Source organism: Protomyctophum parallelum, assembly GCF_964188405.1.
Source record: "Protomyctophum parallelum genome assembly, chromosome: 18".
NCBI lineage: Eukaryota > Metazoa > Chordata > Actinopteri > Myctophiformes > Myctophidae > Protomyctophum > Protomyctophum parallelum.
This window is the reverse complement of record NC_139716.1, coordinates 19895794-19920985: the sequence shown is the minus strand read 5'-3', so window position 1 is coordinate 19920985 and position 25192 is coordinate 19895794. Positions and strand designations below refer to the sequence as shown.

At 41.7% G+C, this 25192-nt stretch overlaps 1 protein-coding gene across 2 annotated transcripts in view; it reads left to right on the top strand.

Moving 5' to 3' along the window:
* arhgap36 (Rho GTPase activating protein 36) overlaps positions 1–25192 on the top strand; it is a 117461-nt gene that overhangs the window by 54204 nt on the left and 38065 nt on the right. For both annotated transcript variants that reach the window (XM_083788733.1, XM_083788734.1), the window contains exon 2: positions 20155–20311. In XM_083788733.1, coding sequence (XP_083644859.1) covers positions 20155–20311 — 157 coding nt within the window. The remainder of the gene's footprint in view (positions 1–20154; positions 20312–25192) is intronic.

Here is a 25192-nt window from a genome sequence, read left to right as displayed (position 1 = left end):
AACCGTCCTTATCTCTCCCTATGCTCCTCCACTACTACGCGTCCTCTCGTCCTACCGTTGTGACGCTGAGACTGATCCCTCTTGCTGTACAATCAGGTGTGTCTGCGTCAGAGAGCAGTGTCTAATATTTCGTTGACCACGTCAGTCCACGCATTAAGACTGGGAAAGCGTCCGTGTCATTTTGTTTTTTTAGCTATACTAGACCGGTGCCCGGCTGTGTAGAGCACAGAGTCAGTAACGATGGAAGATGGAGATCCATGCCTCACCCCGGCTATGCCATACCCGTTGTACCCGAGTCAGAGTACCCGTTCCACCCATCTGTGTCCCTACGTACAGTATGTATATAACCCATTCTGACTTGAGATCAGATTAAAAAAAATGTCTTCTACATCCTGACAGTTTTCCATTCTGACCTGAGATCAGATTCTAAAAATGTCTTCTATGTCAAGTCGCTCTTCGATTTTTCAAAATAGCAGACCTACAAGCTCGCTATGAGCTTGTAGATCTGCTATTTTTCAATAGCTAAAGCATAACATGATGCTAACACCAAAATGGGTTCCCTTTCAGAATGGGTTAACACGCCTCTTGATGTTTTGTACTCGTACCCGACGAAGACCCACAAGGGTCGAAACGTTGTACCAATAAAAACAGATTCCTGGGATCAGAGAAACGCTGTGCGGACGTCCCTTCCTTTTCGTCGTACAGCGCCCCCTAAAGTCACAGATCACTGCTGAACAGATCACTGCTGAAATCTTTGAAGGGGGAATGCTCTAATTTGGGATTTCTGGTTCAACAAGTTTCAAATGGTCATATCTTCTTCATTTCAATGAGCAATACATCATATGAAAGGTTACACTTACAGTGTGCAGTTTCATAATATATAAAGAACTGAAAAATTACCATGGCCTCCTTGTATATCAAACTACTGTCCCCGGTCACATATGGAGATTTCTGCATCCGTCTCTTTGTGTCCCTTTATTCCTATATTATGGAGTTCTGTGTCCCGGCATGCCCAAATATGGAGTGTTGTGATGTCAGAACAGGCCATCTCCATGTATGGAGATATATAGGGGTGATCAGGTCCAGACTCCAGAGAACCGTCTTTTGTGCCGGTTCCGGACAACCGGCTGTCCGACGGACCCGACACCGCGGGCACTGACTGCACTCCCCGTAGGGGTGTGGAACGCGTGTGTCGAATTTGAAGTCGTGGTGGCAAACGCTTTTTCGAGTCGTGTGGATTACACACGTACAGTATGTACGTACGTGTGTACGTCTGTAACCCATAGATGGATATAGCACATTCGTTGGCTATTCAAAATTATTATACAGTATATTATATTTGGAAGCAAAAACCTTTAATTCAAATATTTGCTTCTGGGAACCCCTTTTTTTGTTAGCATTATGTTATAATTTAGCTATTGAAAAATAGCAGATCTACAAGCTCATAGCGCGCCACCGAGTGGCGCGCTACGAGCTTGTAGGTCTGCTATTTTTGAAAAATGTAAGAACGACTGATATAGAAACATAGCTTTTTCAGAAAACTGTCAGGATGTAGAAGACATTTTTAGAATCTGATCTCAGGTCAGAATGGAAAACTGTCAGGATGTAGAAGACATTTCTAGAATCTGATCTCAGGTTCAGAATGGAAAACTGTCAGGATGTAGAAGACATTTCTAGAATCTGATCGCAGGTTAAAATTCATTTTTGTAGAATCGGCCACAGTCACGTGTTGGTTTTGATGGCCTCGGCATCCGTTGGCTACAACATCACTTCTTTTTTTTTTTTTTTAAGATATTTTTTTGCGGCTTACGCCTTTTATTGATTTTTTTTTTTTTGAAGGGACAGACAGTAGGCTGACAGGAAACGGGAGAGAGATGGGGGGATGACATGCAGTAAAGGCCGTGTCGGGTCCGGGAGTCGAACCCGCGGCACACTGCGACTGGATTACCAGTCCGGTGCCCAGACCGTTACGCTACGGCCTGGGCCATACAACATCACTTCTGACGCAGATGTGTGACTATACGTTTAGACGTCCACTCTGGTCTTCGTCATGGTCACCTGCTGGTCTCGGTGAACCATAAAGCATAATATCCCTTATAAATGAATAATAAGACCAACACGCACGCACACAGACAGATTCACACAGACTCACGCACACACACGCTTTGTGAAATCTGTGCGCAGGTGAACATATCAGTGTAGTCACCTCTGACGTCTGTTTGACGTAAGAATGAACACTTTGAATTAGCGCCAGGTTTGCCTCACTGCTACTGTGTGTGTGTGGGTGTGCGTGCGTGCGTGCGCGCGTGCCTTATATTCCTTACTCCTAAATCTAACTCGTCCTCCAGTGTGTGTGTGTGTGTGTGTGTGTGTGTGTGTGAGAGAGAGAGACTGTGTGTGTGCGTCTGTATGCGTTCATGCATCATGAGTGAAGGAGACAGTTTCCTGGCCAGATGGGAGGTTTGAATCCAGGCCACCATGGGAATGATGGTTTGTTGATTAGTATTAGACTAGTCCAAAAAGTCCAGCAGTGTAGCAGTGGATTAGCCTTGGGATCTCGTGAGTTCTGACAACAAGAGAAATGCACAACGTTCCACCTTAGGCAGCCACGGCCGGAAAATCAAATGAGGGGAAGTGTGGATAGGTGGATTAGAAACGCGCGCACACAGACACGCACGCACGCACGCATGTGTTTGTGTTATACTGTACCTGTGAGGACAAACACTTTAGGACATTTAGATTGAACCCATGAGGCGGATTCTAATTCAGTAATTCTCAAACATACGGGATTGAAAACTGTAAGCCTATAACTCCACACATTGTTTTTTAAAGATAAAACCACCATTTTGTCTTGTGAGTACCTGGGAAATAGTCCCCACAAGGTATGTCACTCAAATTCTATTATACTAGATTCACAAAACAGATTTTCTGTGATGACTAGCATGTGTGTGTGTGTGTGTGTGTGTGTGTGTGTGTGTGTGTGTGTGTGTGTGTGTGTGTGTGTGTGTGTGTGTGTGTGTGTGTGTGTGTGGTGTGTACACACACATACGGTCTCATTACCTTATGCACTTGGAGAGGGCAAGAAAAAGAAAGGAAAGACTTGAGGGCAAATCGATTCTCTGCTCAACCTGACCTGTGCAATTGTGCAAACGGAGCTCTTTAAGTAGCACTATTAATCTCTGTGTATAGTTTTCTGGAATTCGATGAAAGGCCGGGGCTGCATTATACGCACGGAGCACCACATGTGTGTATACATTTAGACATATAGGATATCTCCCTGGAGACGGAAAGATATGGCAGATGCTGAGAGACAAAGGGGAGAGAGAGAGAGAGAGAGAGAGAGGGGGGGGGGGGGGGGGCGGGCATCTGTTAGCTATCAGTGCATTTCTTCATGAGTAACCATAATCACATCACTCATCAGTCACAGAGAGACACGCGCACACACACACACACACACACACACACGTTTTTTTTACTCTCTTCAGTACAATTCTCAATACTTTTTTACTCCGCTACAGCTCAGAGGAACGTATTGTACTTCATTAAATTAAAATGTCACTTTTTAAGATTTTGATCATTATTACAAAACACACTATAACCACTTCATCCGTGTATATAAAAAAAAGCTCACAAGCTGAACATGTAAAATAGGACATTCTAGCACAATGAGTATACGTACTTTTACTTTTCGCACTTTAAGTATGTTCTGATGCAATGTATACCGGCGACTACGTTGCATTGCATTGTATGGATACTTTTACTTAAGTAAAACATGTAAGACTTCCATCACTGCGCACGCACGCACGCACGCACGCACGCACGCATGCACATGGATACACACATACAGTTTAGACATAAAACGTACACACACATACGTACAGGCGCACGTGCGCGCACAGAATATGGGAATTTCTCCTGCCAAACATTTGTCATGCATCGTTATATTCAATGTCATGTACTACCACTTAAACCCTGCCTGCAGTATATATACTGTACTGTATACTGTACTATATACTTAGCTGACGTATAGTCCCCCAAGGCTGTATTCTTGTTCTGCTTTTCTTTTTTTTCATCAAATCTCTTCTTTACCAATAATAGTCTATACCGCACGCAGTCTACGAGCTCACAGTGAGCTTGTAGATCGTCTATTTTTGGATAGCTATAGGGATCATGTGTTCAAGAGTAATAACTCATAACTCATTTTTATCGACGTTGTACATCGAAACAACTTTGTGCATCCGAGCAACGACACATTTGAATATGTATCGTTGTATATTTATAGGTCGATTCCACGAACGCCTTCTAAATAAGTTGTTCTTACACTTTCAATATTTAAAAAATAAGAAAAATAAGAAAAAAAAAAGTGTAAAACTTGCCGATGCTTTCCCGGTTTTTAAACGAGTTAACCACAGATACAGTATAAGTAAGTACATTTTAGGAGATTTTTGGGGACATAATATTTCTTGAAATTTGGGGGTAGGCCTACATTTAGGAAAATGTGCTTTGCATACAGCTATAGCTACTAGTCTCCCGGTGAATACACTGCATGTTCCACCGATGTTTACTGTGTGAAAGTATGTATAACATTGTTTCGCCTGCGTGCGTGCGTGCGTGCTTGCGTGCGTGCGTGCGTGCTTGCGTGCGTGCGTGCGTGCGTGCGTGCGTGCGTGCGTGCGTCCTTTGCCCTGTCTTCCTGTGTGGTTTCTCTTCATGTGGTGTGAATTGTCTCAGTTCCTGGTACTGACCGGTAACCTACTAACCTTCAGACAGGGAAGATGGAGGGAGAGAGAGAACAGGGCGGTGAGGAGAGAGAGAGAGCTCAGAGCTCAGAGAGAGAGAGAATAGGGCGGTTTGGATATAGGGTCACATATATCAGAAGTGTTGTAGCCAACTTGTCGAGGTGTCGGTTATGATTTCTTTCAGGTTGGGAGAAGTGCAGTGTTGATTTTGTCGACTAGAACTATAACGAAAAATGGTCGTCGGCTACCTTTTTTTAACCCATTTTGACCTGGGAACGATTCTATAAATGTCTTCTAATTCCTGACAGTTTTCTGAAAAATGTATTTTTTCTGAAAAACCCTACTTTTCGAGTTAGGCCCAGAGGTGGGCTGCATTCTTATCCCCCACGGGGCCATAATGACTTCAACCCACTTAGGCCTGACGTCGAAATAATAAAAAAATAAGTCTTCTGAAAGAATATATATATTCAAAGATTTGTGCCGCATTTTCACGATCTTTCGAAAATAGCAGACCTACAAGCTCGTAGCGCGCCACTCGGTGGCGCGCTACGAGCTTGTAGATCTGCTATTTTTCAATAGCTAAAGCATAAGATAATGCTAACACCAAAAGGGGTTAATAAAAACTAAAGCTATGACGACAAAAACTAAATATACTGACCATTTTCAAGTCAACCGAAACTAAACTAAAAACTAAAATGTTTCGGATTACTAAAATGTTTTCATAAAAAATAAACTAAATTGCCGTAAAAGTCAACACTGCAGGTTTCCCGGCGTGCACAGTTCATTTGACTTATACGTCGGAGTGGTCGACTGACTGACTGAGAGTATAAACTGCAAGTGACACGCCTGCCAAGTGGGGTCGACCACGGCACTTCCTACCTATTGATTGATGTCCAAATGTTCACCCATGGTGAACTTGCACGCACACTTAAAATGTGTCGAAAGCACCATGACTCAAAACACCACCCCACACCCCCCACCCCCAGACACTCCACCACCTTGCTCCCATATGATGGAAGTGAATTTTTGGTGATTCCAAAATGTATAGTGAAAGTACAATAGTATTGGCATCAAAATATACTGTAAGTATAGGCTATACTCATTAATATGCATGCTGATCTACGAGCTCACAACGCGTCACGTTGCAAATTAACTAGTAACTACAGTTTTCAAATCATTGATGTTCAGTAAAAGTATAGTAGAGTAGAAGTAAAAGTATTGAAAATTGTACTCAAGTATAGTACCTGAGTAAACATTTCTATACCAGTGTAAATATTGTACGTTTGGTGATTTTGGATCTACTTTATAGTGTGTCTTACTGTAGACCTGTATCTCTAGGCCACAGATAAGGTTGGCTCAAGACTTGATGAGCTGTCGTCATTTGTTTTATCATCTGTTTTATCATCTGTTGTGTAGAGTGGATACAGTTGATGGGATTAATGCTTATCTGGTGTCCTTAGTTACATTCTTAACATGTGTTTCTCTCTATCTACGTGACCTCTTACCTCATTGTCTGTCTGTTGACTATAGAGGGCTTGCTTTAAGCATGCTTAAAGTGAATGGCACATCGAGTGGCAAATCGAGTGGCAAAGCAACAGGCAAAGTGAGTTTAACGTTGTCTAACGTTGTTTAATGCAATCAGATATAGGACTTTTCTGTTTGGATGCATGGGCTGTCAAGGCCAGAAAGTATTTTTGTGCCACTCAGTAGGCGTTCCTGAGCAACTTCCGGGTTTGATGATGATCACGCGCATACGGCCTCTATAGCGTTCATGCCACCCCTAATCTGATCTTTTACTCTGTAACTCACTAGATAAAAAAACACAACTTGTAATTGATGAAGTCATTCTAAACTATTGCAATTCAGTATATCTATAACATTTCCACCAACTGACGCTCAGAGAAAGATTGAGGTTATTATATTAACATCAGGTTATACCGTCTCGGACGTCTCATCATTGCACACACATTTTTGAACAAAACATGTGACGTCTATGTCGTCTATAATGCACCGGTACACTTTTTAATCACATAACTCACACATGGGCAACATACTGTACATACCGGAAACCGGCCCTTTGAGCATCTCAATCTCAATCTGGCCCTCAAAGTCCTCAAAGAAAAACAAAATGACCCCGCAAAAAAAAATCGACATCTTAAAAGGCAGCATTTATTAATCCAATTAGTTATTAATAATATGTACGTACCATTTGAGTCAGTATACATACGTACCTGCATTCCATATAGTGTTGATAATGTAACAGTCTGCCATGGATCACTATTGTAAATTAGTCTGTCGTGTCTTATCAAATTCATTTCAAGTTTCAATTCAATAAGTCCCTTCACTTTTAGCTATTGAAAAATAGCAGATCTACAAGCTCATAGCGCGCCACCGAGTGGCGCGCTATGAGCTTGTAGGTCTGCTATTTCTGAAAAATCGTGAAAATGCGCCACAGATCTTTGAATAATATATTCTTTCAGAAGACTTATTTTTGATTATTTCGACGTCAGGCCTCAAATGGGTTAAAGTCATTTATGGCCCCCTGCCTGGGGGGAAAAAATGCAGCCCACCACCCCTGGGCCTATAACTCAAAAAGTAGGGTTTCTCCGGGAAAAAGGGCAAGATTATTATTACTTGGTGTGCGCGGCAGAGTATAGGCGGTTGCCCTAGGCACTGCACCACGTCTCAGGCTCAGAGACATCACGCTTATATCACACCTCTCGGATCAAAAGGTGTGACACGTCCATCCATGTGTGACGCGATTACACCCCGCAGTTCAAAGCACGGCGTTGTCACATGACGCACACTGCAGGGTGACTCGATTATACTCGCATTTCTCTGGGCGCATTTCTGTGGGAGTGACCTCCCACCTTCGAACCTGAGGCTGTCCTGATACTTAACCCATTAAGACCCTGAGGCTCATTCTACAGAATGTCTGTTAAACCAGTTTTCTGGAGAGAAAAGAAAAAAGCGGTGGTTGTAAAAACCTTTTCATGTCAAGGAAAATTACGATGATGTATTTGGCCGCTGACTCCCCCCTAACTCAAAATATGTTGTTCCAGGAATCCCCAGAAGCAAAGATTTAAGTTCAAGACGTGCACTCAAAGAATATATACTGTATATATACATATATACATTCAAGTTCTGTACCTTATTTTGTAGTAGTGTGATGTGATTTCCTGTCTGCCTTGTTTTCTGTCTCCTGCCTTGTCTCACCCCCCTGTATTAGTGTAACCCTAACCACCTGTGTCCTGTTGCCTGTTAGCCTATCCCAGTGTTGATTGTGTGTTTCAGGTCACCTGTGTGTAGTTAGTCTTGTCTATATATATGCCCCAGTGTTTTCAGTTCCTTGTCAGTTCGTCGTCGTGAATGATGTGGTCAGTTCCTTGTTTTTCCCTAGTTAGTTATTCCAAGTCCTATGTCCTAGTTATTTCCAAGTTGTTTCACATAAGCGTTTTTGAGAATTAAAACCACTTGAATTCACTCCTCTGCCTGTGCAGAGGTTCGTCCTGCACCTCCAGAACCACATCGTGACAGATACCGGTAAAACCATATAGACAAAAAGTATCCTTCCTCCAAGTTGTACTGCTTGTCAAAGTGTAAATTGCAGATTTGAAAAGAAAAAGAGTCCAAGGCACTCCGTCTTTGGTGAAAAATTATATAGTTTATTTGATGATGAGCAAGTCAAATAAATAACAGGACCTACGTGTTTCGACCAAAAGGTCTTCGTCTGTGTGTGTGTGTGTGTGTGTGTGTGTGTGTGTGTGTGTGTGTGTGTGTGTGTGTGTGTGTGTGTGTGTGTGTGTGTGTGTGTGTGTGTGTGTGTGTGTGTGTGTGTGTGTGTGACTGTGTGTGTGTGTGTCATGACTCATGATTATACATTCACACAGAATGTGAACATTTAACGGTGATAAGGCAACATGCTTTTATTTTTCTCCAAGCAAGGTCGACTTTTCACCGAGGACGAATAGATTAATCACTAATATTCTGCTCCGCGTTTTTTTATATCGTTCATTAGAGAGAGAGAGAGACTGAGAGAGAGAGATAGACCAAGTGAATGAAAAACGCTGAAATACTAATGCCATCTGTTTCAAAAGTTTATCCCAAGCTAAACTCGTATACAGTATGTGTATATATATATATATATATACCTGACGGCAAACCGACAATACTTATGGTCTTGAAGCTATTTTCCTAGTAGGTTGCAACATTTCTTCATTCGTTTTTTAAGTAGTCGTACAGTACATGTACAATAATTGTACAGTTATTTCGGATCGTCCGTTTTGTTCCACTTTTGCTTTCGCAATGTAAATGAACGGTTTGTCACGCCCAACGAAGCCCCCCTTTGAATTGAAATTAAATTTAGACCAACCATGGCAGACAGAATTGGCTATTCTAAACACAGTATATGCCTTTAATTTACCCCAGAATATCTCACTATACGACTTCTAGCACATCTACTCATTCTACTGTATAGTAAATGTCATTTACTGTAATTTATTTTCATCAGAGGACAGCCTGTCATCTGACATCGAGCACAGAGCGCAGCGGTCAGCGCGTTTTAGCGTTCTGTTCCCATAGGATGTTTGTCTAGTCGGGTTTTGTGGAAAGGCCACAGTCAGTTAATGCAATCACACTATAGCACTGTGTTGGCTAACGTCCAATCTAGTGTGAACACAAAGGAAATCACACACATGCACGCATGCACGCATGCACACACACACAAACTACGGTTGTGTTTACAGTTGTAGTGTTTGCGCTTATTCTCGGTTAACCGTAGCATGAGGTCATGTTCATTCTAATCGCCGTGGAAGTGCACATCACAAGCCTCGAATGCAGTGACTTCATCACGAAGCCCCGACAAAGCCAACCACCTCGTTAACTGAAACAATAGACAAAACAATACAATTCCTAGATAAACAAGGAACGAACAACAACAGCAAAACAAAAACTGCAACAAAACAACATTTCACATAACATGGACATAACGTAGACATAACACATGGATCATTGCATCATGGATCTGCTACAGTGATAATTAGTGAAAACATGAACAGGTAGTCTCAAGATGAGAGGACAGCACAGTTTTAAACAAATAAAAAGATGTTATTGAACGAATATGGACAGGTAGATTGTTCCAGTCACAAGGAGCTTTGAACATAAATTATTTTTTGCCAACTGATGTGGGTATATTAAAGTAAACCTGTGAGCAATGTCTAAGTTGATGTGTAGAAGTGTATGGTATCATAAGTTATACGGACAAGGTCTTGCGAGGCTGAATAGTATCCACGAAAACAGTCATCCGTCTTTTCCCGGGGGGGAAATGTTTTCACATGCCCGTTGCGTGAGGTTTTCCTATAGCTATCTCCTTTATCAGCCAAGGGTTTCAGAGCAAAAGCCGTTCGTTTATCTTAAGTGTCAACTTAAGCCATTAATTTGAATAGTGATAGTGTTTTCAACTGGGATTTATAATATAAATCCCAGTCCGACCTACATATTATGTATGGGTCGGATAAATCCGACGTGGATAACGTTTTCGCATTAATAACGGCCTATACCGCTCTGCGGTTTAAAAGTCAAGGTTGAAAACAAAGGCAGCGTGTGTGTGTGTGTGTGTGTGCGCACGTGCGCGCGCGCCGCATTACAACTAAGCACCTCCATGACTCAACGTGTTAAATCCAGTCTGAGAATTGCCAAGTGTGACTTAAAAAAAGAATGGAGCCAGAGCAGCACAGTGTTTCACTTATACAACAAACAAGCAGAACAGATTCCGAGAAAAATAAACTTTGTTTTTGCTGATGGGTTCCCAGATTGCCAGCGCAATAATCAGCGCAATAACAAGCACACTATCCCTCTCTCTCTCTCTCTCTTTCTCACTGATCAAGCTCTGCTCTGATGTCATCAGTCCAGGCACGCCGACAGAGGCACACACTCACAGTTTCAACGTTGTATACGTATCCTGTTTTCCAATCATTTAGATTATTTATAATGAGTTGTTTTCATCAATCATTCCCAAAACGGAGGGTGATTTACTTTTGTGTATACACGGATAAAAAATGCATGCACATGTGCACGCGTGCGCGCACACACACACACACACACACACATGGAAACCTTTAAAGTAGGAACTGTTCTGAATTAGTAGCTGTGTTGCAATGTTCTCCAGGCTTAATCTTTGAACTTACTTAATGCTTCCAGTTTTTCACACACGCGCGCACACACACACACACACACACACACACACACACACACACACACAGGCTACATGCATAAACACACACATACTACTTGTGCATGCATGCATGCACGAAATACACACAGAGATGCACGTGCGCACACATACACATGTCTACTACAGTGATATTACCGGCATATACCCCGGCTCACGAACGCACACACACACACACATACGCGCACGCGCACACACACACACACGCACACATGTACGCACAAACACACATTCCTCCGTGAATGGTTGCAGGGGTGCTGTTATTGGACCTCCAGTGTTTTGATGTTGACCTGAGGTCTCCTCCTTCCAGTCTATCAATAGTCTCTCTCTCTCTCTCTCTCTCTCTCAATAATCACACCATAATCCTCTCTCTCTCTCTCCACCCTCTTTCATTATTCTATTCATAAATTCAAAGTCTGTTTCTTTTCTCCTTCTCATTTCCACCGTTCATTACATTCTTCACTTCATCCCTCCATCTTGCGTTTGTAGGTTTAATCTGCCCGGCGACTCAACCAGGAACCATTAACACGACAGCAGACATAAAACAATGCCCTCGGCCTGCCGTACCCATAACACACCACATTGTCCCGAATATAAGACCACTCCCGTTTATCAAAATAACATTGAATGTCAAATAGAACAAGTAAGACGCGCGAACGCAGCTCGTAAATTTAGTGGGGTTTTTTAAGATATATTTTTTAAGTTACGTTTAAATTTTAGTTCTTTTTTAGTGTATGCGTGTGTGTACGTTTTCTTTAAAAAAAATAAGTTAATTATTTAGTTTTTTCTTTTTACGTTTCTTTTTAAGTTAAGTTTATTTTTCAAGTTAAGTTTTTTTTAAGTTAATTTGTGTGATACAGCTGCGCCCTATGGTGGCGGGCGGGTGGTGTTACAGCGTGACACACAGACAGATAGACAGACATGTTCTGCTAGGTCTCATAGTTAGTGCTCATTGCGTTCGCAATAATTATGTCAAGGCTGAGCAGTTTACACAGTGTCTGTTAATGTGGGCTGTCTTCGTTTGTTTTACATCCTGCCCAATAGCTCATTCCAAATTGCACTATAGGGTTGGCAACCTTAGAGGCACGGGTGCCAACATTGGCACAGGGGAGCAGTGTTGATTTTCAGCTAATTTCACTTCTTAAACACTCTTTAAGTTAAAGTGGAAATTATTTGATTTATTTTTTATTTGATTCATGAAACACTTTTGAAATGTATTGGAATTCAATGAATTGATGAAAAGTAACATTTTTATTTCCTTTTCTTTTAGGGTAACTATCCCCTCCTATATTGAGTGCAGATTTAGGGTGACTATCCCCTCCTATATTGAGTGCAGATTTAGGGTAACTATCCCCTCCTATATTTAGGGTAACTATCCCCTCCTATATTGAGTGTTTTAGGGTAACTATCCCCTCCTATATTTAGGGTAACTATCCCCTCCTATATTGAGTGTTTTAGGGTAACTATCCCCTCCTATATTGAGTGTTTTAGGGTAACTATCCCCTCCTATATTGAGTGTTTTAGGGTAACTATCCCCTCCTATATTGAGTGTTTTAGGGTAACTATCCCCTCCTATATTTAGGGTAACTATCCCCTCCTATATTGAGTGTTTTAGGGTAACTATCCCCTCATATATTGAGTGTTTTAGGGTAACTATCCCCTCCTATATTGAGTGTTTTAGGGTAACTATCCCCTCATATATTGAGTGTTTTAGGGTAACTATCCCCTCCTATATTGAGTGTTTTAGGGTAACTATCCCCTCCTATATTTAGGGTAACTATCCCCTCCTATATTGAGTGTTTTAGGGTAACTATCCCCTCCTATATTTAGGGTAACTATCCCCTCCTATATTGAGTGTTTTAGGGTAACTATCCCCTCCTATATTGAGTGTTTTAGGGTAACTATCCCCTCCTATATTGAGTGTTTTAGGGTAACTATCCCCTCCTATATTTAGGGTAACTATCCCCTCCTATATTGAGTGTTTTAGGGTAACTATCCCCTCCTATATTGAGTGTTTTAGGGTAACTATCCCCTCCTATATTGAGTGTTTTAGCGTAACTATCCCCTCCTATATTTAGGGTAACTATCCCCTCCTATATTTAGGGTAACTATCCCCTCCTATATTTAGGGTAACTATCCCCTCCTATATTGAGTGTTTTAGGGTAACTATCCCCCTCCTATATTGAGTGTTTTAGGGTAACTATCCCCTCCTATATTTAGGGTAACTATCCCCTCCTATATTGAGTGTTTTAGGGTAACTATCCCCTCCTATATTTAGGGTAACTATCCCCTCCTATATTGAGTGTTTTAGGGTAACTATCCCCTCCTATATTTAGGGTAACTATCCCCTCCTATATTGAGTGTTTTAGCGTAACTATCCCCTCCTATATTTAGGGTAACTATCCCCTCCTATATTTAGGGTAACTATCCCCTCCTATATTTAGGGTAACTATCCCCTCCTATATTTAGGGTAACTATCCCCTCCTATATTGAGTGTTTTAGGGTAACTATCCCCTCCTATATTGAGTGTTTTAGGGTAACTATCCCCTCCTATATTGAGTGTTTTAGGGTAACTATCCCCTCCTATATTTAGGGTAACTATCCCCTCCTATATTGAGTGTTTTAGGGTAACTATCCCCTCCTATATTGAGTGTTTTAGGGTAACTATCCCCTCCTATATTTAGGGTAACTATCCCCTCCTATATTTAGGGTAACTATCCCCTCCTATATTTAGGGTAACTATCCCCTCCTATATTGAGTGTTTTAGGGTAACTATCCCCTCCTATATTGAGTGTTTTAGGGTAACTATCCCCTCCTATATTGAGTGTTTTAGGGTAACTATCCCCTCCTATATTTAGGGTAACTATCCCCTCCTATATTGAGTGTTTTAGGGTAACTATCCCCTCCTATATTGAGTGTTTTAGGGTAACTATCCCCTCCTATATTTAGGGTAACTATCCCCTCCTATATTGAGTGTTTTAGGGTAACTATCACCTCCTATATTTAGGGTAACTATCCCCTCCTATATTGAGTGTTTTAGGGTAACTATCCCCTCCTATATTTAGGGTAACTATCCCCTCCTATATTGAGTGTTTTAGGGTAACTATCCCCTCCTATATTGAGTGTTTTAGGGTAACTATCCCCTCCTATATTGAGTGTTTTAGGGTAACTATCCCCTCCTATATTGAGTGTTTTAGGGTAACTATCCCCTCCTATATTGAGTGTTTTAGGGTAACTATCCCCTCCTATATTGAGTGTTTTAGGGTAACTATCCCCTCCTATATTTAGGGTAACTATCCCCTCCTATATTGAGTGTTTTAGGGTAACTATCCCCTCCTATATTTAGGGTAACTATCCCCTCCTATATTGAGTGTTTTAGGGTAACTATCCCCTCCTATATTTAGGGTAACTATCCCCTCCTATATTTAGGGTAACTATCCCCTCCTATATTGAGTGTTTTAGGGTAACTATCCCCTCCTATATTTAGGGTAACTATCCCCTCCTATATTGAGTGTTTTAGGGTAACTATCCCCTCCTATATTTAGGGTAACTATCCCCTCCTATATTTAGGGTAACTATCCCCTCCTATATTGAGTGCAGATTTTCGTCTTACACAAACATTAAATTCTCATCCCGGGTGTGAATTTTTCATTTTAATGGAAGACACAAATAGGGGGATATTTACTCACGACCCATACAAATTGGCCCGCGACCCAAACATGGGTCCCGACCCACTGTTTGGGAAACAGTGATCTAGAAGTGGGTCTGTCTGTCTGTCTGTCCGTCCGTCCGTCCGGTGCTAATCGGACAAACCACTGGACCGATCAGTACCACATGTTGCGCTGGCAGTACAGGCCAAGGAAATAAGTCCCTGTATTTCATTTCACGTACCATACACGTTTCATATTTCTCGCTTCTTTTTTTTTTAACTTTAATTCTATAATAATGGATGTCGACGTCGGTCGATGGAGGCTGACAGAAACCTTGCCCGAATACGGAGATGACGTCACAGCCACCATAGACCGGTCCGATATAGCCACAAGAAGGCCAAGATCCACATGGAAGTCTTGGCATATTAGACCCTGTCTTGTTTTACTTTTGTGTAAATTTCTGGTGTGTGTGTGTGTGTGTGTGTGTGTGTGTGTGTGTGTGTGTGTGTGTGTGTGTGTGTGTGTGTGTGTGTGTGTGTGTGTGTGTGTGTGTGTGTGTGTGTGTGTGCGCGTGTGCGTGTGCGTGCGCGTTTGTGCGTGCGTGCACTTTTACAGTGTGTGTGTCTGTAACGAGTAATGGAGAACAGTATGTGCTCATGTCACACAGTACAGTTTGTTATGTAGTCGAGTCACTCTTGCGTCAACGATCGGAACACTTTGTCCCGTCAGGAAACAAAACACTACTGGTGTCAGTTTAAGACAATTAAGAGTGTTCTAAACGGCTCTTCGGCGTTAAAGAAAATGTTATTGTATTTGACATTTTCAACGATACTTACAGTATCCCAGACCTGGAGGTTGAACGGTTGGAGGTTGTAAATTATCTATATTAAGCAACTAATGAAGGCAGTTGGATGTTGGAGTTGAATTTACTTCGTGGCAGTAGCCATGCCATTGTTTTACATTCTCCAGTCCATTCCTCTGATAGCATGACGGCGTTTATATGACTCCGTTGTCACTCTAACTCTCAGGGGGGTTTGCGAAGCAATGGCATGACAGAAAAGGCTTTATTTTCAACCACTTGAAGATGGAGTGCCACGATTTCTTTCCACCCTAAAACATGATCATCAGGTATTATTATAATATAAGGGTGAAGAACTTTTTCCAAAAAAGTGTACAGTATTTGTTAAAATCATGCTTTCATGTGGACACGCCCACCAGTTCATTAAGTATGCCTGGTTTGCCTGAACTGAAGCTGCGCCCACAGCTGTATAGTTGTATGATAAAGGGGAGGGGTTAGGGGAGGGGCTGATAGTGTAAATTACTGTTTATTTCATTGGCCCGTTTGACTGTCAAGGGTTCAGCCTCCAGGAAGAAACCCTAAATACAAAGTTAACACACCATTGCACATACAAACGACTCCAGGGTGTCTAATGATGTCACCTCATAGACACATGAAAAACTGGAAAAATACAAAAAGATTTAAGCCCTTGTTTTGTACTTTGTCGCACGAGGGTGTCACACGACGTGGTGAGCCGTTTTCGTATCAGCGTTTCCCCTGGCTTAATGACTCACTTTTTCGTGGCTTGTTCGGTGTCCGCACGCTTTCACCGACAACGACAACCTACCTCAAACCCTAACCTAACCATAACCGCAAGCACGCGCATGTTCGCCACCCACGGACATGCGCCCGCTTGTTCACTTGAGCAGCAACCTATTCTACTGTCAGCCGCCGTAGATTGACATTGGGTTGCCTTGCTCAATGGCACCCGGGGCGGTGGCTTGTCAGGGGGGTCTCTGGGGGTGTTTCTCAATCACTGCCCCTGCTCAGAGCATCATGTCATGCTTTAGCTATTGAAAAATAGCAGATCTACAAGCTCATAGCGAGCCACCGAGTGGCGCGCTACGAGCTTGTAGCTCTGCTATTTTTGAAAAATCGAAGAGCGACTGACACAGAAACATAGCTTTTTTCCGGGAAAACTGTCAGGATGTAGAAGACATTTTTTAGAATCTGATCTCAGGTCAGAATGGGTTAATTAAGCATGCCATCTGGAGCCCCTCTCTGGGGGTGTTTCTCAATCACTGCCCCTGCTCAGAGCTTTCCCGGTCGTGGTGAGATCACGTGCATCCTTGCTTCCAGTCACTTGGCCTCATGCGTCCATGACCTCTGGCAGTCCCTCTGAGCCTGAACCGCCTCCTCCACCACAAATACATCACATACAGTATCAGGGTTCATTTAAAACCAGTAGATGGTGGAGAACTATAAGAGTCAGATGCCCGGAATTATGAGTCCGATGCCGGATCGTCAATCAATTTTGGAGAGTCCCATAGACGCAAATTGGAAACGATTTGAATGCTCAGCGTGTAGATCTGCTGTTTGTTACTTGCGCAAGCAGAGTGCGCAAGTAATAATTTCGCCCGGCCTTCATTCACCGTGACGGCCAACCCGCCATTTGATGTGTATGCAAAAAAAACAGCAAATCTGTGCCTGGTTTGCTGGGACCAGATCACATAAATGACCATATGTCTTACGTCATCATTTAGAGCTAGTCATACGTATACTATATACATAATCAGTAAAATAAAATAGCAAATTGTGCCTGATCTGCTGGGACCAGAGTACGTGGTGTGTGTGTATATGTATGACTAGCTCTCAATGATGACGTAAGAAATATGGTCATTTATGTAATCTGGTCCCAGCAAACCAGGCACAAATCCGCTGTTTTATTTGCATAAGCATCAAGTGGCGGGTTGGCTGGCACGGTCTTTGGCGCAAAGTAACCACAGTATACCGCTAATCAACTTACAACTACATACTCTATATAGTATATGTATACGTATATTCTAATTCAGTTTATATACCTTTTTTTTTCATCACATATCAATGATTTATTTTTCTTTAAAAAACTAAAAAGGGATCCAGAATATATCTACATCGATAAAAGTGTATTTCTTATATGTGACCAGTGCCAACAAAACATGCCTCATGTCGCCTTTTCCATTTTTCAGATTTTTACAGATTATTAAAGTACAGAATGTAAGCTTTCATATGATGTATCATTCAATGAAATTGGACAATAATTGAAGGAGATATAACCATTTTAAAATGACTGGGGCCTTTCACCCAAAGCTGAGAAAAGCCCTTTTCAATATTCACAACATTTTATCACCTTAGAGCTGGACAGAAGTGGGTGTGACAATGGGAGGGACAAGAGACAATAGGACGTTTTAGCTGTCAACAGTGCAACACTAGAAACACTGACATGTTTAAGCCAGTAGAACAAACAATGCAATTTGTAAGGTGCCCCAATAAACCCTTTTGAAAGTACTAAGTATTAAATACTAAGTATAAGTATTCAAGTATTAAATATTAAGTTAAGTGTTCAATTTAACTTATACACTACCTGGTTGTAAATAGCTGCAGTACACCATTTTATGCAGGTCTACTTTAAGCAATCAAAGTCAGACAATTGACCCAGTATTTTAAATAAATAAAATCGACGCATCAGGCTATGATGTTGTGCGCTTGTAGATTTGCTATTTTAATAAACAGATCTGTCCACATGCAGTCACAATGCCTGGTTTCATTTATAGTAATTCCTGTGCATTCGATGGGTGGATTCATACTACATCGGGTGTCTATTTAGTGTGCAAGGCTTACATCCGGTCTAAAGCCCACCCACTGTATGCCCTGATTTATATACACAATACATACACGATCCGTATCCTCCCCTCACCGGATGTTGAATTAACAGTACTAACGGCCGTATTTGAAAAGACGTAGCTCTTTGCTGGGTGCGCGAGGAAAAAAATTAAGCAATTTTCCGACATTTCCTTTTCAATTGATACCGTTTCTTAGAGACGGCCTACACAAACGTTCTATATACCAAATGAAAGCCTGCATTTCATAGTTTACATAGTATATAACCTTTTTTTAAATGAGCAAGAAATGAGCGAGTTGTGATTAAAAGAAAAGACGTGTGATCTCTTTGCTCTTTAACACACGACACAAACGGCTAACTAGGCTAGCTAGCTTCTAGCCTGTTGTTTGTTGGTGAAAGACTCCAAGCTGGGAAGTGTATTTCAGCGAGTAGCTATACGTGGTTTTGTTTATTTTCTGTAAAGTCTAACCCAAATGCCCAGAATACTTCTGTGTTTACAAACACAAGCACGCTAATGGGCGGTGATCAGAGCGTGAAACCTGAGGACAAAGAGATTACAGGACCAATCGTAACCAACATGCAAATCTCGGAACTGCGCTCTTCTGCCTCCAGAAACTTGTTAAAAAACAAGCCCACTTTGACGTATAAATGTATACATTTCATTTGCCCAAATGAACAATCTGTTTGAATGAAAACCTTCTTCAACATTCAAACTGTATTAATATGAAAAAAAAAGAAAATCACATAAAAAAAAAAAACGAGTTTATTTATTGATTTAAGGCATGTTCATTCTGCCGACATGAGGCACATTCTGTTGGCCTGGGTCACATATGGATAGAAACTTGAACCATACTTAATAATACTAGGTGTTTATATGCATAAAGTAGGTAGGTAGCAAATAGTTACATCTAATAATTATACATTTCAAACGTTCCTTCACAGAGATACTGAGATTTGACAGTTTACAGCGGTCGAAAGTACTTGCGCGCTCTGCTTGCGCACTAGTTGGCCATTTATGGCCTACTAGTGTGCAACAAGCAAGTAAGCACTCGACAGAGTGCAGTTCTCGTTTAATTTAGTTTGGAAATGATCCACCGAGAATGACATGCTCAAAAGTATAGGGACGGAAAGTGCCTATACTGTGGTAAAAAAAATATTGGGAAACGTTGGCTGCATTAACTATACTGATAGTCAAATAATGACCGATATATCGGCTCTATATTATTTTGAACAGTGGTTAACAGTGTGGACACACACACACACACACACATACACACACACACACACACACACACACACACACACACACACACACACACACGCAACGCTGTATAGAACAATGACGTTGGGCAGGAACCTCAACCCTTATGTGACCCACACCGCATCTCTCCCGTGGCTCGTGGATTCTTTCACATGGTTTTGGCCATGATGCGCTGATTATTGCTGTTCGACCGAAATATGACAGCTATAAGGCATCATCTTTGGGAAGAGAGAAGTTCAAAAGCAATGTGAGGCCGAACGCAATCTCAAGCCGCTCCGTTTCGTTTCTAGTCATGCGTTACAGCAGACCTACAAGCTCAAGCTCGTAGGTCTGCTATTTTTGAAAAATCGAAGAACGACTGACACAGAAAAAAAGCTTTTTCCGGAAAACTGTCAGGATGTAGAAGACATTTTTTAGAATCTGATCTCAGGTCAGAATGGGTTAATTAAGCATGCCATCTGGAGCCCCCTCCCCTCCCCTCCCTCCCAAACAGAACCGGGGGCCCTGATCCTGGAGAGACGCCGCCCCCCCCCCAAAGTCATCACACCCACAGTCTGAGAACTAAGTGCTCTTATACATCCCTCTCTTCTCTTCTCTCTCTTCTCTGGTGTGGCAGGGCGACCACACGTGGGCCACCATGTTGGGTCAGAGCGTGCGGCTGCAGCCCGTTCCCATCCAGAGCCTGTCGGAGCTGGAGCGCGCCCGGCTGCAGGAGGTGGCCTGCTACCACCTGGAGGACCGCGAGCTGGACGTCAAGATCAGGATCCCCAAAGGTACGTCACGTGTACCCTGTTGCTGTTCCCCATCGTGGTTCCTCATGAAACCACCTCATAGACTCTAACTGGACTCCCTAGTTTGGGCGTGTTATTGACACATTTTGACCTGAGATCAGATTCTAAAAATGTCTTCTACATCCTGACGGTTTTCATTCTGACCTGAGATCAGATTCTAAAAATGTCTTCTACATCCTAACAGTTTTCATTCTGACCTGAGATCAGATTCTAAAAATGTCTTCTACATCCTGACAGTTTTCTGAAAAAGCTATGTTTCTATGTCAGTCGTTCTTCGACTTTTCAAAAATAGCAGACCTACAAGCTCGTACGAGCTTGTAGGTCTGCTATTTTTCAATAGCTAAAGCATGACATGATGCTAACACCAAAAGGGGCCCCCGCCCAAAATGGGTTAAAGGAGTAGTTCACCCCCCAAAAAAAGGACTTGTTTTCTGTCGATTACACACCCCATCGAATTCATGGAGATTTTATTTTTGTTTTCGTCACATTCCGTTGAGTCGGTAGGAGACTCAACTGACCAGTTGAGTCCCCTACCGGAAACTACTGGCTCAACATTTTAAGATTTTATTTTAAGAAAGAAAATTGAAAGAAATTCCAAATGTTTTGGAAAATTATTTTTTTAGGGGGAAAAGTGAGACTTTCAACAAGCTAAACACAAATACCCATCACGACTGTTTGTCTCTTTCCAATACCACATCATTTATCAGATGATGATATTCTCTCCAAGGTCGTCCTCAGACGAGCCCTTCGTCTTCATGGAATTTATATTTATTCCTAGATCTGTGGTTCTCAAACGATTTAATTTCAAGGACCACCACAACTCTCAGAGTCCATTTGGCGACCATTACGCAAGTTATGGGTTATCGGAAATATATCGGGAAGGAAAATCCGCTAAACCTCTAATCATGAATTCCTTTTGATTAGTTTCCAATACAAATGCAATGGCAACATCGCTAAATGTTTTCTTTCACACTCGCAGTGAAATTGATCAGTTGAAGGAGGTGTCTTAAGACGTTGACAGACATTGAGTCACATTACAGCACTTGGAATGCATTAAATATACAATACATGCTTTTATAAGGAAGATCAAAGGTGAAACAATAGATCATATTAGATCCTTCGTTTACATAGCTTTCAGTATTCACTTCAAACTGATATTAATATGCCAGTCAGGGTGAATAATATACGTTCACTGGGCAGATTGTGTTCGCTTTCATGGCTACGGTTTGGAACATGAACATGTCTTGAATGCCGGAGTAGTGCTGAATGTTTGAATGTCTTTAATTCCCCCGTGTGGGATTTCTGTGTTATTATTAGACTCTCTGGGGCACTCAGAGAGAACAGTTGTCGGTTTTTGTCGTCTGGGGTTTTTTACATGTCAAGATGTTTGTTCTGGCTTATAACGCGAAGAGACAAGAATAGCACGCTAAACCCTTATTAACCCGTTCTGACATGAGATCAGATTCGTACTAGGTTTCCACTGGACACACACTGGTCTGATTATAACCCATTCTGACCTGAGATCAGATTCTAAAAATGTCAGTCGCTCTTCGATTTTTCAAAAATAGCAGACCTACAAGCTCGTAGCGCGCCACTCGGTGGCGCGCTACGAGCTTGTAGATCTGCTATTTTTCAATAGCTAAAGCATGACACGATGCTAACACCAAAATGGGTTCCCGTTCAGAATGGGTTTAAATACCAGCATTTTTGGTTTGATATGAGGATATTTGGTTATAATGAAGGAGGAGCTCAGTGTTTTTTGCAAAATGCTGTATCTCTCGTGTTGAGAAAACAAATGTTCCATTTCCATCAACGTCCAAGCTGGAATCCTATATTTATGTTGATTACACCAAGGGAAAACGTCTGTAATCCCTATGGGTGAAATGTTGTCGAAGGAATTCTATCTCATCTTTCTTACTGGGAAACATGCTTCTTCTGTTGCTGGTGCTCGTTTTCAAAGCACACATGTTGCTTTTTCTCCCCGTTCCACTGAACTCTTCACTGAAAGTACGTGTAGACAGTATATTATGTGTAGGATTTCTTTAGCAATAAACTATGAAGCTCTCAACACCCCTGAGCTACCAGAGGTGTGCGTGTGCACGTGCGTGTGTCTCTATAATGTGCAGGGGCGTGCTGTAGAACTGGTCAGAACTGGTCTCATGCCAACGTGTCAGAATTTCATTTGATGTTTCTCCAAATACTCATTTGGAGTCGAATAGTCATTTTGTTATGATGTCAAAGGCAGGGATCATCAATAGGTACACGGACAAGTGTGTCTGTGGCACAAGAGGACCATTCTACAAAATTCTACAAAAATAGATTTCTATGTCAGAGGTTCTCAAACTTTTTCGTGTGAAGGACCCCCAGAATTATCTGTATTTGGCCTCTGACCCCCATCTGAAAATATGTTGTTCCATGAACCCTCCAGAAACAAGGTTTTGAGTTAAAAAACGCTCTGAAAGAATATATATTCAAAGATTTGCGACACATTCTCACGTTTAAAAAAAAATAACAGACCTACAAGCTCGCAGCGTGGCACTCGGTGCCGCGCTATGAGCTTGTAGATCTGCTATTTTTCAATAGCTAAAGTATAACATAACGCTTCAAACACCAGGAATGGGTTAATTGGCCTCGTCCGGCAAGAGTTCTCAAAAGTTTGGGGCTATAGCTCTTTATGTTGTTCAGGGCAAAAAAAACATAGTTTGACAAAAACGTCCACAAGCCAGGATGTTCAGGGTCATTATCGCCATGCTGGCTCGTGGTGGACATTTTTGTCCAACGTGTGGACCACTCCTTGTGGTCAGTCTGGAAACCAGCAGTTTTGACATTAAACTAAGCATAACCCAAAACCCTCTACCCTAACGTTAAACTAACCCTCACCCAAACCCTAACCGTATAACCACACCAACAGTGCCTATAGCCCTAAGCAACAGAGCCATGTGTAACCTGAAGCTGCATGTTTAGCTCACAGCACGTCATGAAAGCTGTGTTTACGAAGACCACAACTGAGCCATTTCACCAAGAATTCACCCATCATGCTGTGTTCACGAAACAAAAACTGACACCTGACTGACACCCAACAGAGACGGAAAACAGGAAAATAACTAGAAAGATAAGATAAAGTGTGGTTGCCGCAATCACTAACATAGGACCCTTCCAGTAATTTTGCTAGCCAATTAGAATGTCACGTCACCCCTGTGATCATGTGTAAGTAAAACATGTGTAAGTAAAAAAAGAAATTTCAACAAACATGTGATTCAAATTTAAGACGGATTGGACATTCTGTGCGACGATTACGGCCGGTACGATATACCGCCTATCAAAATTCAGCTGAAGCCTTGAATTAATCATTTTTGGACGCATTCCTAATAAGCCTATACATTGATGACTCTCGGAGTCTCCGTAGACGTGGGTAGGAGACTCAAAGAGTCTCAAGAGACTCAAAAACAGTCTCCCACTGAAAGAAAATCCATGAATTCAAGGGTTCACGTTTAATTGATAGAAAATAAGTATTTTTTTCTGTGAACTACGGTACTCCCTTAAAGGACCACTTCACCACTTTTCAACCTATCTTCATATAATAGGTCCTCACTAATAATCATGATAAAATGGCACAATCTTTTCCTACTCAGTCTGTGTCTCATAAGAGGGCTGTGGGCAGTTTAGAAAACGTCTTCCATCATTAGGCAGGTTTTTTTTTAGATTTTCATTATCGTGAGAACGATGGCTTCCATTTTCGCATTACAACTTTTCAGGACTAGAAAGCCTGCAGTTTCTATTAGCTTGTATTCCCCATCGATGATGTCACTGGAAGACGGTTTCTGAACTGCCCACAGCCCTTCTATGAGACACAGACCGAGTAGGAAAAAAAATGCGCCATTATTTCATGATTATTAGTGAGGACCTATTATATGATGATAGGTTGAAAAATGGTGAAGTGGTCCTTTAACAAAGGCACACCGAGATCAAAAGAATCCCCCCCCCCCCTGGTTGGGTAGTAGGCTACCCAATCCATGAGCATCCCTTATGCTGGACAATATAATTTAGCAGGTATTTGGGAACTAAGCCATTTAGGACAAGGGTTTTCAACAGGGGGTCCCGGAAACCCGAGGGGGTTCCCAGAGTTACTAAATCTTGCCAACTTGTGTGATAGGATTTTTCCCAACATATTATATTATTATATATTATATATTTTGAGATGGGGGATACATACACATACACATTTTGAGGGTCCTTGACATGACAGTTTGAGAACCACTGACATAGAAACATACGTTTTTCAGAAAACTGATTGTGACCAGATGTTGCCATCGCGCAAATTCCAGCTTTTCACTAATTTTTTTCAAAAATGAGTTTATAGCACAGGCAGACTATTCACATACTAGAGCATGTCTGAAATTTCAGAGCTGAAATAGACATGTAAATATGAAATAAATGCATAAACATGTAGCTAGGTGTAATGTTAGAGTCCACAGAAGTGAACCTTTCAAGCCTGTTTTCTCAACAAGACATTACTCTATAAGCCATATCTCCAAAACTGGTGGGTCAAACTGAACAACCAATATGTCAATATGAAGCTATGATGCTTTCATATGACATGAAAAAAAAAAAACGAAAATTCCAAAACAAATTCAATGGCAGTCCCTCAGTCAAATTTAGTCACATTTGTAGAATCGGCCCTCAGGTATTAATTAATTAATTAATTAATATTAGATATTCTGTGTTTAACTGGACAGAAGGATATAGGGGACATGTGTTTCATGGGTAAGTGAGAATCATTGTCGACCTGACCCATTTCGCTGCGGTGGTTTGGTAACAGAACAAAGTATTACTCTCGGGGAGAGACATCGGATTATATGTTCC